Source organism: Styela clava, chromosome 4, assembly GCF_964204865.1.
Source record: "Styela clava chromosome 4, kaStyClav1.hap1.2, whole genome shotgun sequence".
Taxonomy (NCBI): Eukaryota; Metazoa; Chordata; class Ascidiacea; order Stolidobranchia; family Styelidae; genus Styela; species Styela clava.
Window position 1 is genome coordinate 19,156,468 of NC_135253.1, and position 17,903 is coordinate 19,174,370.

At 31.0% G+C, this 17,903-nt stretch overlaps 1 protein-coding gene across 2 annotated transcripts in view; it reads right to left on the reverse strand.

The window, feature by feature from the left end:
- Positions 1 to 17,903, reverse strand: part of LOC120325716 (amyloid-beta precursor protein-like) — a 38,519-nt gene that overhangs the window by 14,426 nt on the left and 6,190 nt on the right. For both annotated transcript variants that reach the window (XM_078111445.1, XM_078111446.1), the window contains exons 2-7: positions 9,333 to 9,494; positions 7,801 to 7,933; positions 7,151 to 7,278; positions 3,103 to 3,307; positions 2,041 to 2,220; positions 130 to 312 (exon numbers count right to left, since the gene is read on the reverse strand). In XM_078111445.1, the coding sequence (XP_077967571.1) occupies positions 130 to 312; positions 2,041 to 2,220; positions 3,103 to 3,307; positions 7,151 to 7,278; positions 7,801 to 7,933; positions 9,333 to 9,494 (991 nt within the window). The remainder of the gene's footprint in view (positions 1 to 129; positions 313 to 2,040; positions 2,221 to 3,102; positions 3,308 to 7,150; positions 7,279 to 7,800; positions 7,934 to 9,332; positions 9,495 to 17,903) is intronic.

Sequence of the window (17,903 nt, forward strand, 5' to 3'; positions counted from 1 at the left end):
CGAACTTGTAATAGAACTAAAATAATGGAAATCAGAATAAAACTATGGCCTAACACTAACTTGGTACACACACTACGGAAGTACTAATATATTTTAGTGAAAAATGAATTCTCAAACTTTTTTACCAACCTTTGCATTTTGTCACACAGTCATCCTGCATAAAGAAATTGTTTGCGTTCCCACCACACCCACCAAACACAAATTTCTTGCACAAACCATCCGTAACATCATAATAAAATCGATCAAAGTAAGCCAAACAGGATCCTCCATCAGGCTTCAAACCGCAAATACTTCGGTCAAAATCAGTTTTTTCTGAAAATAATAAAAATAACTAAGTTCTTCAAAATCGGCATATCATAACTCTTACCAGAATACAGTTATAACAATTTACTAAGGTTCAAAATTTTTGAGTGAATTTACTCAAAGTGCACTCAGCCAGTGGTAAAAGAGAATCACATTTAAGAGAAGATATAGGTGAACACTAAAATGCCAGAAGCTAATGATACTATACAGATTTATGGTGATTGACCTAGGTGCTTTAATAATATTCAGCTTTCAATCGGAGTCTTGAAGCAGTACAGGACTATATAATCGACAAAACAGAACAACCAATGTTTTTGGAAAAGTACATGTAGGAAGAGGAAAGAGGTTATGGTTCTATTTTGAAACTGTGCATCAAGTTCGCATGTTTCGTAGCAAGGACTATTCACTGGCAACAAGGATAAACCGATATATAGCTGTCATATTATAAGTATTGCTGGCAACTTTTTGAATATTCCTCTTTCCACATTTTAATTGATTGGACAAGTTTGGCTTTGAAGTAAAACTAGTATTATAAAAAATGGGGCCTTTCACTGAAATTTGGAATGAAATGTATTTCTGTAAAGTTTCGTTACTTAAGAGTGAAATCATACTTTTTCAGACAAAAATATTTCAAATATACCACAAAGCAATATTTTTATTTCCTTAATGTATAGAAACAATATAGCTAACATGTTGGCTTTACAGCAAGACAATTTGAAATTCAATTCAGATAAAATGCAACTAAGAGACGCATGAAATGAATGAATTTACCTCTATAGTGGAAAAGTTCAACACACGCATTAATTACACTAAAACGCTTGTCGCAGTGTTTAAAAGAATTCAGGCAATCATCAAATGGAATATACAAGAGAAATAAAATTTCAACGGCCACTGTTTAAATTATTCAAGCCTGATCTTTACTTTATTGTCTATCTAAAATAAATTGTAACCCTAGACCTTTTTTATAAAACCTTAATCTCACCCGAAAAGCTATTTTGGCAAGACACGATAGTCTCCATGAAATTTTTATGAGTACTGGCGCTATTCAAAATCGGGTTTTTAACCTCAACTTAGACATGCATAAGGAATACACACTTTCCCGAAAAGAATTGGGTAAATTAAGGCAGATTGTTTGATTTTTCTACAGAATACCTATTTTTTCCAAATTTATCCATAATGAATGAAATAAATTTGGTCTGGTAAAATGCCCGGATGTTAATTCAATGGCGTCCAGAAGTGTGTGTCCCAACTAATTTTGTTCGCCTACTTTACATCAAGTTGTATAAAGGGACTGAAACTTATGGGCAGGGTGTATATTCACTTGACTAACACAAACAGTCTCCGAACTCGTAATAGGATTAAAACAGAGAAAATCGAAATAAAATTATGGCCTAAACCTAAACTGGTACACATACTATGGGAGTACTAATTCAATTTGAATGATCTGAATAAATTTATTATGTCATAGATTAGTTGGTTTGCAATCTCAGCAGCTGTGAGATCTCAGTTATTTTAGTAAATAACCTAACCCTAAGTCAACAATGACGACAGCGTTAGGAACTCAATTCTATGAGAATGATTATATGTGATTAAATGAGAATATCTTTACGAGAATTATAAATGTCTGTATGAAATCATGTAATGCAAGTGCGATCATGCACTGAACCAGTTTCATGATGTTGAGATTGCGTAACACAAAGATTCATAAGGCCGATTAGTTTTATAAATCATCCTTACTAGCTTTATCAGGTTGGCATTTAGACACACATTCTTCTCTCGATTCGAAGTTATTATCGTTTCCTCCGCATCCTCCATAATGAAAGTATTCACATTCATTTGTGTCAGAGTTGAAAAACCAAGCAGGTAGAAGGGCCCGACATAACCCGATTCTCTTTGGTTGCAAACAAATTTCATTTACTAAAAATAAAGATGTAACTTGTAAGCATTAGAATAAAATAGCAAAAATTCAAATTTTTCCTATTGATGTGGCTATGTACAATGAAATAATCATTCTAAATATGAATAATGCAAAATAAATTTAAAACAACATGATCTGTGTGTTATGCCAACATGCAATTTTAAGATATTTATACAGCACTCAAAAATAGCACCAATAAGTTTTTTAATTTTTCTTCGAAATTGAAGAAAATTTAGTTAACTCTTGAACTTCTATTTGTGTATGATTGTACCTAAAATCTGTAATCTACGGCGCTTTGTACAAAAGTTAGGATAGGTTCTAAATGACCTGAGTTCTGTTGATGAACAATTACCACTAAATCAATGATATTGAATCACTATTCACTATAGTTGTGAATGAAGCCTACTGGTTAATTCAGCTTGGGAACTGAACAATCAGATAAAATGGTTGACATTTTAGAATGGATAAGCTGAATGTATCTCCAGGGAGCTGATATAAAAAGCTGCGTTAAATACAGAATTTTGATGAAGCTATGTTTAAAGCTAAAATAGTTTTTGGCATAGCTTAGAGAAAACACATTAGAGAGAATTGATGTCAAACTTTTTCCATATACAAAATTGTTACCCCTAAAACTCGTCAGACCTTTGGGAAATGAAGGAATTATAATTCTTTAAAATTTAAAGTATTATTATTATTCACACTACTGCTGAATTTGAAATACTGGAGTTAAAAAATATTCATAATGTTATGGCTGTTTTTGGGTTACATTTAGATTGTTTGCACTTACCATATTTACATATTATATCCTGTACTCATGTTTGGATGGAAATAAATTTAATTTGTTTTACCTAATCTACAAAAAATAATAAAAATAGACTTACTGTCACTTTTTCTATCCACAGTCTCCATATTTGCGGGTTTTGGCAAAACTTTTGCTTTTGCTTTGTTGGTTTTAGGTGTTGGAAGAGTCGGTGTTCCACAGCACAAGAATTGAACACCTTGCCATTCATCAACCTCGGTACATGATTTCGGTATCTTTGTTTTCGGCACTGTTTTCAACATCTGGGTTTTATCGACTGATTTTCCCTGAAATAAATGATGATTGATAGTAAAAATATGAAAAAGTTGATGTTTTAAATAGGATAAACAGTTTTGATATAAAACATGACTTTGATGTTTTGAATTTAGCAAATCTCGCCAAAAATGCATGATAGTAATGACTGAATCAAATGATACATCATTTTATCACATAATTACTAATTTTATACAATAGCTCACTGACATTTAATTTTAAGGTTAGATAAAACAAAAATCAGAACATTTCACAAAAATCAATTTCAAAATCTGGACAACATAAATTCCTAATTACAGGTACCGGAATAAATAAATATTAAATATAAGAAAGGAGTTCATCAAATAAAGTTATTGAAATGCAAATAAGCACTTTCTCTTTACCATAATATTAAGAATCCAGGAAATGCAAAATCAATTTAATCCACTTGATTATCATAATTCAAACATATTATTGAGTTAATGCTATCTTGACTTGATAATGACGGAATGGGTATATTTGAAGAGCCCTTTTACTACGTAAGAGGCTGATTGTGTAATAATATTTTACAATAAATCATTGTAGATTTTAAAACCCTCCAAATGTATTTTGTTATAGTTAATAAATCTTGAAAAGATAATGACGAAATATATTTATGAGCTACTCGAGTACCATATTTAACAAACTATAAGGCGGACTATTCTCATCAAAAATAATCGTGTGCTTTATGAGCCGAGTGTGCCCAATGTATTAATCAGGTAGTGCTTTACGTTATATTGTCCGCACTCAAAACTAGTACCATGATTGCTTAAAAAAACCTTGCATCTTATAGCCCGATGCGATGTATAAACAAAGCGCAACCGAAGCAATCAATTGACAGTGCATCTTACAGTTCGGTTCAAGCAGAATTTGAACTTGGGATGTTTATCATGTTTTCAATTTAATAAATTTAAAACACTCTTAAACACTGTCTTAATAAGAATTTGCACTGTTGCACTTGAGATGAAGGCTGAGAAATAATGTTTTCAATGAAAAATCAAAAATGCAATTCAAGTTGAATGACAATTTATTATTTGATTTTTAAGTGATGTTATGGTGCAAAATGATCATAATTATTTAATATAAAATGATTGATTTATTCAATAAATACTGAGCAACTCGACTCAGAATTTAATTAATTAATGGTAATAGTTTTTTAAACGTTAAATTTTCAAACTCAGATTTGCAAGAATCCCTATCGCAACCTTTCATACTGATAACCTTAATATAATAATGAGCAAAATAAAATATTAGCAGAGATTGTTAAAAGTTGATGCTTATAGTTATTAAACATCTTTGCTAAATATATTATGTTGTATCTGACGTGTAGTCAGACCTGTTAATGATATTCTAATTCATAATTATTCTTAAATACCCCAGAAGAGCAAATTTAGGTTAAAATAGAAGAAAATTTTTGTAATTTTGAACAGTTTCATTATATTCTGTTTGTATTTTAATATCTGATTTTGTATAGGTCCTTGTCTTGTGAATATGACACAATCGAAATTTACTTTTTGTAGAGTAAATTAGACTTGTTAATAATATTATGGTTTCAATGAGATTAAACTTTATTCAATTTTGTGAAAATGCTTTTCGTACAAGGTTTAGAATATGTAATGAGACCACATGACAAGATTCTAATTTTGTGTATACTGCTGTACCATGTTTATTAATACAGATATAGAAAGTATAATTAGGAGAACGGGGCAGAAGACAAAGGTATTATACATAAACATAACATGTGCTTAAAATATGTACTATATATGTATTGCGTAATAGTCAATGTATATGTTATTATAAAAGTAATTTTTCAAATAAAAGAATGTTATAAATTTTTGTTTTAATATTTTACAATTTTATGTTAAAACAATATATATATATATATATATATATATATATTGTGTTGCGTGGTAGCAAATGTACATGATTATACATTTGTAATTATTTGAAGGCCTATTTGGCTGATTATGTAACTTCTCAAATATAAAGATGTTCACCTAATTTTGATGTTAATAAATTTTAGGTTGAAACAGCACAATTCCAGAGAATTCAATTGGAGGGCAGTCCAAAATTAAAAGGCTTGAAAACAGGTTGAATTTTCCGGTTCAAATCCGATGCCCACCCCCTTAACGCAGGGTGTATCATATCGGGCAGGGTAGGCAAAGTGCTGAATTGGAAAGGTTCAGGTCCTACCAATCTGTGGTTGCCTGTGCAGAGCCTTGTTCAGAGTAAACGAAATATTAAAAAAAGATGGTCAGTGAAAAACAAACAAAAATTTTCTATCTTCGATTAATCATCATAATTCGCCATATTTGTATTTGAATAATCGAAGAAATAATAATTGATGAGAAATGGGGATTCAGTATTCCACCAGATACTAAGCCATTCAGATAGAAACAAATTCACATAAAAACTAATATAATTGTGTTTGAAAACCTCACATTCATCACTAAAACCCATGACAAGCGTCAATAAATACCCACACAAACATTGCCGAACCCTTTTCGATCAATTTCACAAGGCTATAAATCTTTGTTCCAATCAAACATGGCCAGAAGATGGAGGTTGTAATTAAAGCATAGCCCAAATATGGACAGCGTTGAAAGCACAACAATTTTCAAAGTAATAAGAGAGGGGATGGTGGTATTAAATTATTCAAGAATAGCCCTAAAAGCCAAGAATCAATAGTTGAAAATTATTGATCTCATGGGAGTGCGAGTGGACATCAATTTTTCATGCATTCCCGTAAGCAAGAAACAGACAGCAGGTGGAATATAGGTGAACCTATAATCATATGACCATTTTACGCAACATTAAACTTGTTTCAACAAAATCCAGACGACGTGTGGGTGACTCACTGGGACAGATGTTTATGAGATTTCTGGAAATTTCCTTACAATTAAAATATACGCTAATGATTTAGTTTCTGAGGGACTAACTACATAACATTCGTCTATGCTTTTGTGCCAGTGAATCTGTATGTAGGCTATATGATTATTATTCAACATTATTATTATTAATGCTTAATAACTCCCATAGTTTTACACTGATTGTTTTAATATGCATAATGCATGCAACAGCTTTTCTTATTATAGTGTAACTATGTATGTCTGAGAAAGACAAAACGGTACAGAAATATATTTGTGTTAGTGCGTAGCACGACTCTTGAATCATTTAAGATAATTAAAATATATATCTAAACATGAATTTGATAGCATTGATTCTCATAAAATTGAGTACGTATTACAGCGTACTGATTCGAGTACTGCACATAAGATATTAGTGTAGCAGGCATATTCCTCTATGCTCTATGTTACCAATCTTTATTAATAAAATTAGATAGACCAGGGTACTGAAACTGAGTTCTCTTCCACCTGGTTCTCTGTAGGCCACAAGCAAAAGGCTTCCATTAGGTATGACTTGCAATGACTACAGCGATTGTGACTTGTTTAAATCTTAAACTTTAAAATGCATTATTTGCTTTCGTTTGTTGGCCAGTTTATTTTTAAACTTAGCGCATTAGATTACTGATAGAAATGTGATAAGAGGAAATCTAATTTTATAGATAAGCAGCCATCTATTTTTATAGATAAGCAGCCACATCGATTTAAAGTGTTTGGAATCACAGATTATGAGCTTGATAACCACTGAGATAGATCCTATCTAGAAGTCTGCTTGCCTATCTGGAGACGTATTCGAGGTGAAGGCATGAAAAATGTCACCTAAAAAGCACATATCATCACATACTTCACTCCCTTAATAACAATGTGAATCAACTGACAGCATTTTCAACAACATTCTTGAGTGTTTGACACTCTTGAGTCTGACTAATAATTTACCTGTGACTGGCATATTTGAGCTGCTTTCTCTTCCCAATATTGTGGTTGATGACAGGTTTCATAATCATGAGTGTGTTCAAATGTGCATCCTTCACCAACTTCCAATGCCTTAGGTTTGTATTCACCTTCTGTCAAATTGAAAAATGTAGTTAGACATGAAATGAAACTATACGGCATTCTGCTAAAGTGTAGTTTATGATATGGATATCAAAACAAAAACACATTTTTCTATAAGCTACTGGACAAATGTGATACCAGATTGTTAATAATAGTTAAATGTTGGAATGTTTCCCAGAAGGCTTCTACTTTTATAAACTATTTTGTCCAATTTTCTGCAACCCATTGTTTCACCGAGGTATTTTAAAGATACAGTATAGATGATCCCCAAATTTCCAGCATGACTGATTTAGGCACATGACTGAAGTCATACAGATAATGGACATTTTCTGTGACCCATTTTTGAGTATGGCTCAATTATTCTTTATTAAATAGCAAGATGTCGGACAAATACCAAGTTATATAATAATATTAATATAAACTAAATTCAACGATTTGAAGTACAATACATATTGAGCCATACAGTTGTAATTCAGTTCGAGTTAAAACTATTAAACAATCAATAAGACTAATAAACTTATATTAACACCTACCAATGCACATTATTGGTTTGACATTATGGCCATGTCCTCTGCAGGGCGGTGGGCTTCCAACATGACACCATGAAGGAATATGAGTCTTCTCACTCCCTTCTACTATATTCGTGATTTGCAAGGTTGGATATACCTGAATATTAATAAACAAAACAACATAAATTGCCGATGGAATATCACTAAAACAATATTAATCACATACCAAGAGGGAATTGTAAAATTTAGCAGATTGGTTTGAATTAAACATATTAGGACTTGAGCCTTACTATTGTAAAAGTACATTAAAATGACTTCACCAGACTAAGCCAGATTTATGGAATGATTTGACTTGACTTTTATAAGTCAACATAGCTGTTATACTTTTAGAGTATATCGAATATTATACCCTTCCATATTAGCAAATCTTGCATATAAGCCAATCCCATAAAAACGACTCTAAATGGTGAATTAATAAAAATTTGCATAAAAGCCAACCCTACAAATCGTGACCCGCCATGTACACATGTGACAGCAAATGGTTGCTTTAGTGGGATAGAGTTATGTGCTTGAAAGCCGAATTTTTAGTATGATCAGAGTTATTCGTGTATACCATAAGCCAAATCGCGTATACCGTAAGTTATGCAAGTGGCCCCTTAGTTTGGCAACTTTTTTCAGTTTTAAACTCTGTTTATATGCAATATATACGATAGTTCATCTATCAAATAATGGGGTTTGGTGGTTCTCAAAACTTCAAAAGATAAGACTATTCGCTACAGTGATCAAGTCATTAATGACAGATTAGATCAAATTTTCAACCAGTTGGCTAGACTCAGGGTGTTCAATGGTAATAATAATAATGTTGCATAATATGTAAGTAAAATGGCTGACTATTGTATTACTCCTTTGGATGACAGAATATATGAAATCATTGAAAGGGATACAATATCATACTGAACTCATGAGGAAAATGAATCATGTGTAATTGACAGAACAATAACCTGACATCAATGGGATTTATTTTAATCCCTCATCAAAATATGATTGCACAATCAGCGGTGAATGCCTCAGCATAGTGCATCTGGAACATTGATACAAGTAGTACAAATCACATTTACTCAGAGGTGATTATAAAAAATGACATGGTTATATTCCTGAATCCAAATAAATCATTTTTTTATTAGAAGGCAAAAATATTCAATAGTGAGTATTTCAGTGGAAATAATTATAAGACCCATAAATCTGCCATAGCTTGAAAATTTGCACTCCCAGTTATAACCAAATTTGAACAGGAATCTATTACTAAGTATGATATATTCTTTAACTTTTATTCAAGATTTTGCGACCTTGATTTGAGGTAGTAAACTTTTCATAGAAAGTGATTTTACAAAAAAACAATCAACATAAGGCCCAAATAAAGTCTTCACTTTAATAAAAATTATCCGTGCAAATTTATTTAACACGATCAAATTTAGCTTATGTGGTATTTCATATATGAAACCCTTATTCAAAATAGGAAAATTATTAAATCTGGGACCTCCTCGCTATGTGCCCACCTTTTTGCAATAATTTAATATTTCTTCTTTATCTTTAATACAATCAGTGTTGCCAGATTCATCTGTAATCCACACCCCAGTTTCAATATCTCTGTGTTGTGTCACTCTCCCACAGAACATTGCCAATGATGGTTGATAAGGTGAACTTCCATCAGAAACAGCCTGAAAAAAAAAAGTAATTTGTAAAGTGAAGTGTTGGGCTTAACTTGACATCACATGTTGGAAAAAACATTTTGAATCTCCATAAATCAGATAGGAGACACAGAACCAAAAAGATTCCGATGTTCACAAATTCTATAATTGTAAATAAAAATAAAATGAATCCTGTAATTGTAAATTATTTTCTATAATTGTAAACAAAAATAAAATGAATGTTCGCGGTATGTTTTCATCAAGGCGGCGTGTTATTTAGGCCGTAAACGCCTTCTCGTTGGTATTTATTCTCTATAAATCACAAATTTGTGCCACGATAGACATGATGATTATTTTATTTTTGTACTTTGCAAGGAATTGTCAATTTGGTGAGAGTTATTATACGTTCATCGGCGGCGAGGTTCTAAAGACAAATGAAGGAGTAAACCCGCGATCTAAATTTGACTGAAAATCGACAATATAAAATACTGAAAACAAAACCGTAAACAATAGGCTAGAAGATTTGTTGAGTCCCGCGACGGTCTAAAAACGCTTTTCTAGTCTAAAAACGCTTTTGAAAATCGCAAAATTTCGTGTGCCCAAGGCACACATTATGTTTCCTCGATGTTTAGGAACATACGACCATTAAAATCGAAACACGTTTAATTGTGGGTGGGATCCATGACTTTAAAATTGTCGTCGAAAATTTCAGTGTTATCATTAAACAAGGTTGAAAACGCGATTTTTTCCCAGTTAGTGATGATATATAAGATAATTAATCGGAAGTATATCCATCAATTTTTATTCTACTGAAATAAATTTTACTCCATGAGAATTTACAGCAGATTCACGGATTTTTCGAAAGCTTTTATCTTTAAAAATAATCGGAGTGGCAGCATTGCGATTCAACGGAGTCAATGTTACAAGCACATCTCCAATTTGTCGAATTCGCAAAATAGAAAAAATACGGATCAAAACAATGTATAATAGGGCAGTTTACCACACATTTTTATGCGGAATTCCGTGGTGTTTTAGAGTGGGTTTTGTTTTGTCGGCGCAACCGCAGGTTAAATTGAAGACAATTAAATTAATAAAGCAGGGCATTTTAAATATGCCCTTATCGGTCATGGATTGGTTACCTTGCGCAAAAGAAGATCATTTTTCGTTAGAAAAGTCGGCTCTTTTAACAAGTGACGTAATCGCGGCGACTGTTCGACGTGGATTTCGAGGCGATGAATTTGTATTTTTGATTTACTGGTATACTTTATATCTATTTTCATTGTATGAAGTAAAATTGTACTAAACGTGATTTTATATCAGATATCGAGATTTTACTAACGGCGATAACGAGGTCTCAAGATTGCAAAAATACGTATCAAAATTAAATATATCAGGCAGCTTATCTCATTGTTTTATGTCCACGGCAGTAATGTTTTTATTTTGACGTAGAAAGTCGAGACCACGAGTTGCGTTGGGGACAATAAAATTAATATATACGTAAGGACATTTTAGAATCTCGTAGTTGTCATGAATTGAATATTTTACGCGACAGAAGCTGAAAATGCGGCTCTATTAACGAGCGCGTGATCGCGTTGACGGTTACAGACGGCATTAGTAATTTCCTATTTTGAACCCCCCCTTTTAAAAATCCTGGCTGCGCGCCTGCCTGTAATTGTAAATTATTTTCTATAATTGTAAATAAAAAATAAATTGAATATCATATATTTGATTTAAATCTGGGGTTCTCACTGTGAAGTTCAAAATTCAATCAAAAACAATATTTCAAGATAATATCCAGAAAATAGTAATTGTTCAGTTATGGCCCCAAAATTTTTATTAAAAGAAATGTATTCACGCATTTATTATAAAGATATCTTTCCTATCTTCAATGAATACAGAGATCAACTACTTATTGCCTTTCATGATAAATCTTATTTCACAATATCCAGAACATTTTAATTTCAATACTAAGGGAACTTGGATATTGTGTATTAAACTGCAGGTCCTTTCTCCTTGTTTACTTTCTACTTCGGATCTGTATGTGGTACTTGCCACAAGGATGCTTGGGATAGCATTACAGTGATAACTAAAAATATCATGATCTCTTTCAACAAAATAATAAGTATATTTGTGAGCTTTCGTTAGATCATGGTTCAACTGCACACTAATAGACGATCTCCAACCCAACCAAACCAAATTGTCCCATCACCATAGCATCAAAATCCAGTTATAGGAAACAATTATAGACGAAATTTTATGATCTTTATATTTACAGTTATATCTTGTATTGTTTGAAGAAGTTAGACCATGATCTAACGAAAGCTCACAAACATACTTATTATTTCGTTGAAAGAGATCATGTTATTTTCACTTATTTTAAACTCAGTCGATAAAATTTCAATATTCCCAGAAATTGAGCAACGTCAGAGACCACATGCTGATAAGACTTCGGTCCCACGCAATACTAATATTATTTACAGTTATTGGAGAGTATGTATGCGTTTTTTAATTAGGTAAGTTACATGAATGGTTTTAAAAATGGTGTCGAAAGACGAACAATATACGTCATGAAACTCTTATCAAACTAACAAGTTTCGCTTACTGATATCTACCCAGGAGAAAATAATATTTGAGTAATGAGGAGATTGCACAATCAGATAATCTATCGTAATAATATAATGTTCATTCTAATGTTTATTCCGAGAGAAAATTTATTTATAAAGTGTGTTATTTATCAAGAGTGTTCTATACAAGAGAATTGTCTTAAATAAATAGGATATTCCAATATATTGAATAAGTTATATACAAATTAGTTAATTCTTGATAATATTATTGAGAGAAATAATTAGATTATGTTCATTCAAACATTTCTCATTTTGAGCTTTATTTTATGGCCGGACAAAAATAAACTTTCCATAAATTCTGACACTATAAAAGTAGGAAATCTATCAAAATAAAACTAGCTAACTATTCTGCATTACTAGATTTGAAAATGATTTGGTCGAATTTTTCTGTTGGACAATATAATCGATTGACACAATATATTCAATATGTCATATTCAGAAATGTTATTTCATAATGTATTCGAAAGAGTGAATTATTCAGTTTTGGTCCTGTCATAGAATAATTTAAATGGGTGATATACAGTCTTCAGTGTATTGTAATTGTAACTACTCTGCAAGTACTTTGTACTGACAACCCATATGTTAAGTTTTTATTTCAGAATCTTATAAATGTAAAACAAAATCATGGTATAAAATGCATGTGTAGGCTGTACGTTTATTGCATCATTAATAATTTGAAAAATTTGATTAGTCGACAATAACAGTGAATTTACACTTTGCGCTGAACTTCTTACTTTTTATAACAATTATCAGTTATTATAACATTTATCAGTTATTAGTAGTGAATTTAATGATTCCTATTCACAATCAAGAACAGCACCAAAGTTCATAACCCTAGTAAAATGATATGAAGCCAAATGCTATGATGATTCACAAAGCCAGATAGAGGTAATAAAATGAATTTCCTGGTACGTTTTAACCCTTTTTTTAATGACCACTTTGTGAACCAAATCAGCTCATCTTTTTATGAGGTATTTTACAGTTACATTCTGAACAGCAAATCTTTCAAATTCAATGCATGAACATTATTTCAATTTTCACTTCATTTTTTATGGCGCCAGAAGTTGAAATAAGCTTATTTTTATGTCTGACCATGAAATGTAAAATGCTGACGAAAAAAAACTTTAAATAAATTGTAAATATATATACTGAAAAAAAAAAATCATCATAAAATCGAGAACTACCAGTAACTATATTGAACAAAGGCATTTTCGAATGTATTCGATTTGTTTTGGACATTATGAAATGCGCAATACCCTTTGTTTGGAAAGATGACAAACTATATTAAATAGAAACCCTAGTGTTACTCTTGCACCATTGTGTTGAAACAACAAAGCAAACAAAACACAGACATTCAATTGATAATTATGAGAAAAGAAACAACAACTTCACTTTATTTCCATATTGATATTAAGATAAGTAAACTTCCTAATAATTCTATATCTTGGGGTTTGATATTGAAATAAGAATTGAAGAGTTTATTCAAATATTATTTTGTTGGTTTTCTAATTTTTACAGTTATCAGAATCCAAATGAAGTGTTTTTGGTCGTCAAAAAATATTCTATAATATTTTAAATTCAAGAATATCATTACATAACAATTTTGATTGAAATTATAAACTATTAGACTATTTTTGGACATTTGCTATTTAAATATGTATTAAATATGTATTAAGCATCATACTTATTAATCAGAATACAGTGACTTTAAAACTAGACTAAAAATTTGATTTTTCAGAATTTTAACTTGTTGTAGAATAGTCAACAGAAATTTGAATGGATGTAATTGATTTTCAAAATACATATTGACAACCATGAACTAATTGTCTTATTCTAGCTAAGTAGGTTGATTACACTAATTAATTTTTAAAAGCCAGCTGTGAAATATAAACATCTGTGCTCAGAAGTAAAGTAAGAAGTTAATTTTAAACGTTACAGTGATTTAATTGAAATTTTCTTACATTTTTTACCCAGAATAGTTTGAATGAATTTTATGCTTTTTAGAACTTACTGTACTACAAGTAATTATCATTTTATTGGTATAATAACAACAAAAAAAGGAATTTTTATTTATTCAGGTACAATTCAACTACTTTAATAATATCATTGCAAAATAAAATATCAATAATTTCGTTATGGAACTGAATACTCATAAAGAAGTTCATTTACAGATAGTTTGATATTCTTCATTTCTATGTTCAATTTTTCATATTTTGAATGAATGTCTTCTTAGTATAATTATGACAGCATTTGAAAATTATAATTTCACTGTAAATATTCCAAATTCTGAAATTAACAGTAAATTCTATGAAATCATTCTTAAAACACATCGCTCTTGGAAAGATGTTTTGAATTTTTAGTACAATTAATTTTCTCCTGCCGCCTATTTACATCAATAATAAAGAGAACAAATTGTTTGTGGGGTATTTTCCAACAGAAATAGTTCTTCACTACCCACCCGTTCAATACTTCGAATGTCGGATAATAAATCTTTGTTATGAGGAAGGAGAAAACCTGTATATGGGTGAAATATGTTTAAACAGAAAAAATATAACTCTATCACCTAAATTTGTACTGTATCAGGGATGGCCATAACCAAATACTTACCGTATCTATTTCAAATACAATCTGAAAAAATATTTTCTTCCAAATACATTCGCAATTCTCCTCAACAAATTTACTTTCCTAAATCCAGGGACTTAGGAATTAGGCTTCAATAATATTATCATTGAAAAGCAGTCGTAAATAGAAAGAAAAAAATCTGTTTATAGGGAACTTTCCAACAGAAATTGTTTTTCACCAACACGTTCAATACTCCGAAAGAAATACCACAATTCTGATAATAAATCATTGTTATATGGAAGGAGAATTCTCAAACATTCGTGAAAAACGTTAAACAAAAAATCAAACTCTATTACCTAGATTAGTACTATATATTCTCATAACACTTTTATTATCAATCTACTGTCTATTATTCCAGAAATAAAAAAAATTGCATTCTTGGTTCAAATTTATTGAATTTTTCTCACTAGTGTGTTATTATTACGAAGCGCATTAGTTACAACTCCTTTACCAGTAAAGTTTGGAGATATGCCGATGTGATGATATTAATATAATCAAGTTGCAAGATAGGACTTCACGGTGGTCCTATTATTTAAATTCCCAGTGGAGTTGTTGACAAACAAGAATCATGAATATGGTATTTGCTACACAAAGCAGTATTTGACTTCTATTTTCATTAATTCAGAAAGAAGTACGGTAGGTAGTTGTTATGTGTGTGGAAAGTTCAAAAAGATTTTTTCATATCAAGGTATTAAAATCAGGAATGTAACTTCGTAAATTATCTTGGAATAGGGAAAAATTTTTTACTTTGAAAAAGTCCTTCCTTTTAAATATCATGGACCCTTCTAATATTGACTAGAGACACTACTGTGCTAGTCCTTCTATGCTTACTTTGGAATTAATAAAGATATTATTGCAAATGTAAGCTATATATTCAAATACGATAATTAATTCAGCCTGGCCTAAATCGTATGTATTCAGTCTATTACTAATCTATTACTAATCATTGGGTTATGATTTATTGAAGGCCAATGACCCTAATGGTAAACTTGAAATAACATTTATGTTAAGCCTATCCCATGTTAACAAATATGCCAAACCTATTTTTATTCAAAAAATGTAAACATTTGCCGATTTATGACGAAGTTTTTATGAAGTGAATAAAACCGTGAATACAAACAAATATGATAAAATCAACCACTAAATGTGAATTTAATACACACGAAACGAGCCGTAACGAGTGCCATGTTATTAGTGTAACAGTATAGCATCGGGTTATATTACATTCATATTGTGAAATGATTTGATGTTAGGCTTATGTAATATCTAGAACTTACTGTAAGATACAAAGAACATTGCTAGGTACTGATATTAAAGCATGGATTTGAATAAATCTTGGCAATGTTTTGATAATAAGTAGCCTAACTCTGTTAAAAATTAATTCCTCCCAAATTTGTGCCATCTATGGGTACTAATACCTCAGTGGCATTTAGGTTTAAGTCCGCACTTAGCATTGCCTCTTTTACTAAAAAACCTTTACCCTGCCATGAAATCTTAATGATAATTCGACAAAAGGCCTTCCGGAAGGTCTTTTGGCCTTCCGGAAGGCCCTTTTAATCAAATAGTTTTGAAACCTGATTTCGTGTAGTTTGATTTTGAATTTTCTTTAGCTTATGGTATTAATTGATTGCCAGTTACTCATGGGCACAATCATGGGTTACAATTTCTATAAAACATTTTAGTTTTTTATCACTGACCTATTTACTTTTAATAAAAATTTCAATTTTTTGAAAAATTTAAAAAAAATCAATTTTTTAAAATCCTCATTTCTCAGATAAAAAAACCTTTGTGATCTAATTTTTTCATGTTTATGAATTTCTTGTATCATGTTGTTGCACTGAAAAATTAAATTTGCTAACAGAAAAAAGCGCAAATACAATTTTTTTTGTAAATTATAAATTTTTCATCAATAATTTTAAACGATCAGTTTTATAAGAGGGATTATTGTTTTAACTATATTCAGTTAGGTACATTTTTTTCTCTAAAAACCCAGAACACAAATACCTAATACCAAAAAAAACTTCGAAAATTAATACTAACACAAACAACATGATGGATGGGAGACCCTTTCAAAAATTTTCTTGAAAAAGGCCTTCCGGAAGGCCCTAAGACCCGGTATCTGGAAACCTAAAAAACTTCTATTTTCAGTAATTAGAGCATGTACCACTATCAAATAAAAAGGGAAATATTATTTTAAGCCATGTTATCTGAAAAGAAAGTTACATTTTTGAAATGTTTGCTTGTCATGTAAAGAATATCATGCCAGATTTGGTTGATATGTTGTCTTTATTAATGAAATATAACATCCAAAGATGAGCATTTATTAGTAGAAAACCCATGTTGCTCTAAATTGACAGTGGTCACAAGAGCGCATTAGTTACGCATCTTAGAAACCAAAGGATCCAGTACCCACATTATAATGATGACAGTGACAAATTTCAAATAAGTTTCTGCTACTTGCAGTCTAGGGATATTTCCAGAGTGCCATTCTCATTTTGTTTCTAGCTAGTTAAAGTTATCTATTTATCAAATCTATCTTCAAAAAAATTTGGAAGTTTGGATGGGCAACTAACTCACTACACCATCAATAATTCATCCTAAGGCTCTGTCTCCACTTTGCCTATCATTCTCTGCTGTAAGGGGATTGTATCCATGTCTTAATCAGACTCTATGTCTTATTAATCAGACTCTATCACTTTCCTCGTCTAAGAATGAAAATACATTCATCTCTGTTAGTTCACTGTCACTGTCTGTGCTGCATGCTAAGAAAGCACTCAGCACATTCACTAACTTCCTTTTCTTTCTCAACTTCAGAATCCTAACTCTCAGTCTTTTTTGGTTTCTTCCTAAACTGCTGTTTGGTTGTTCTTCATTCATTCAAACCAAAGCTACTCTCTGCATTGCGCACAAAGTATTTTCCTAATTCGAATCTTTCTTAAGTTCTTTCTATGTTCACTTCATCTGAAACTCCAGGTCTTAAATCTTTATAGTCTATTTCACACACTGTAATATTATATCACAATTCACAATGTAATATCATAAAATTTCATTCTAGCTTTCTCTAAAAACTTGAAAAAGTATCAATCCAGAAACCACATCCAACCACAAATTATAATGATACTGTATATAGTAGCAATCAATTTTTAAATTCGAAATATTCTTCTGTATAGCTTAAACTTAATCTAAATATATT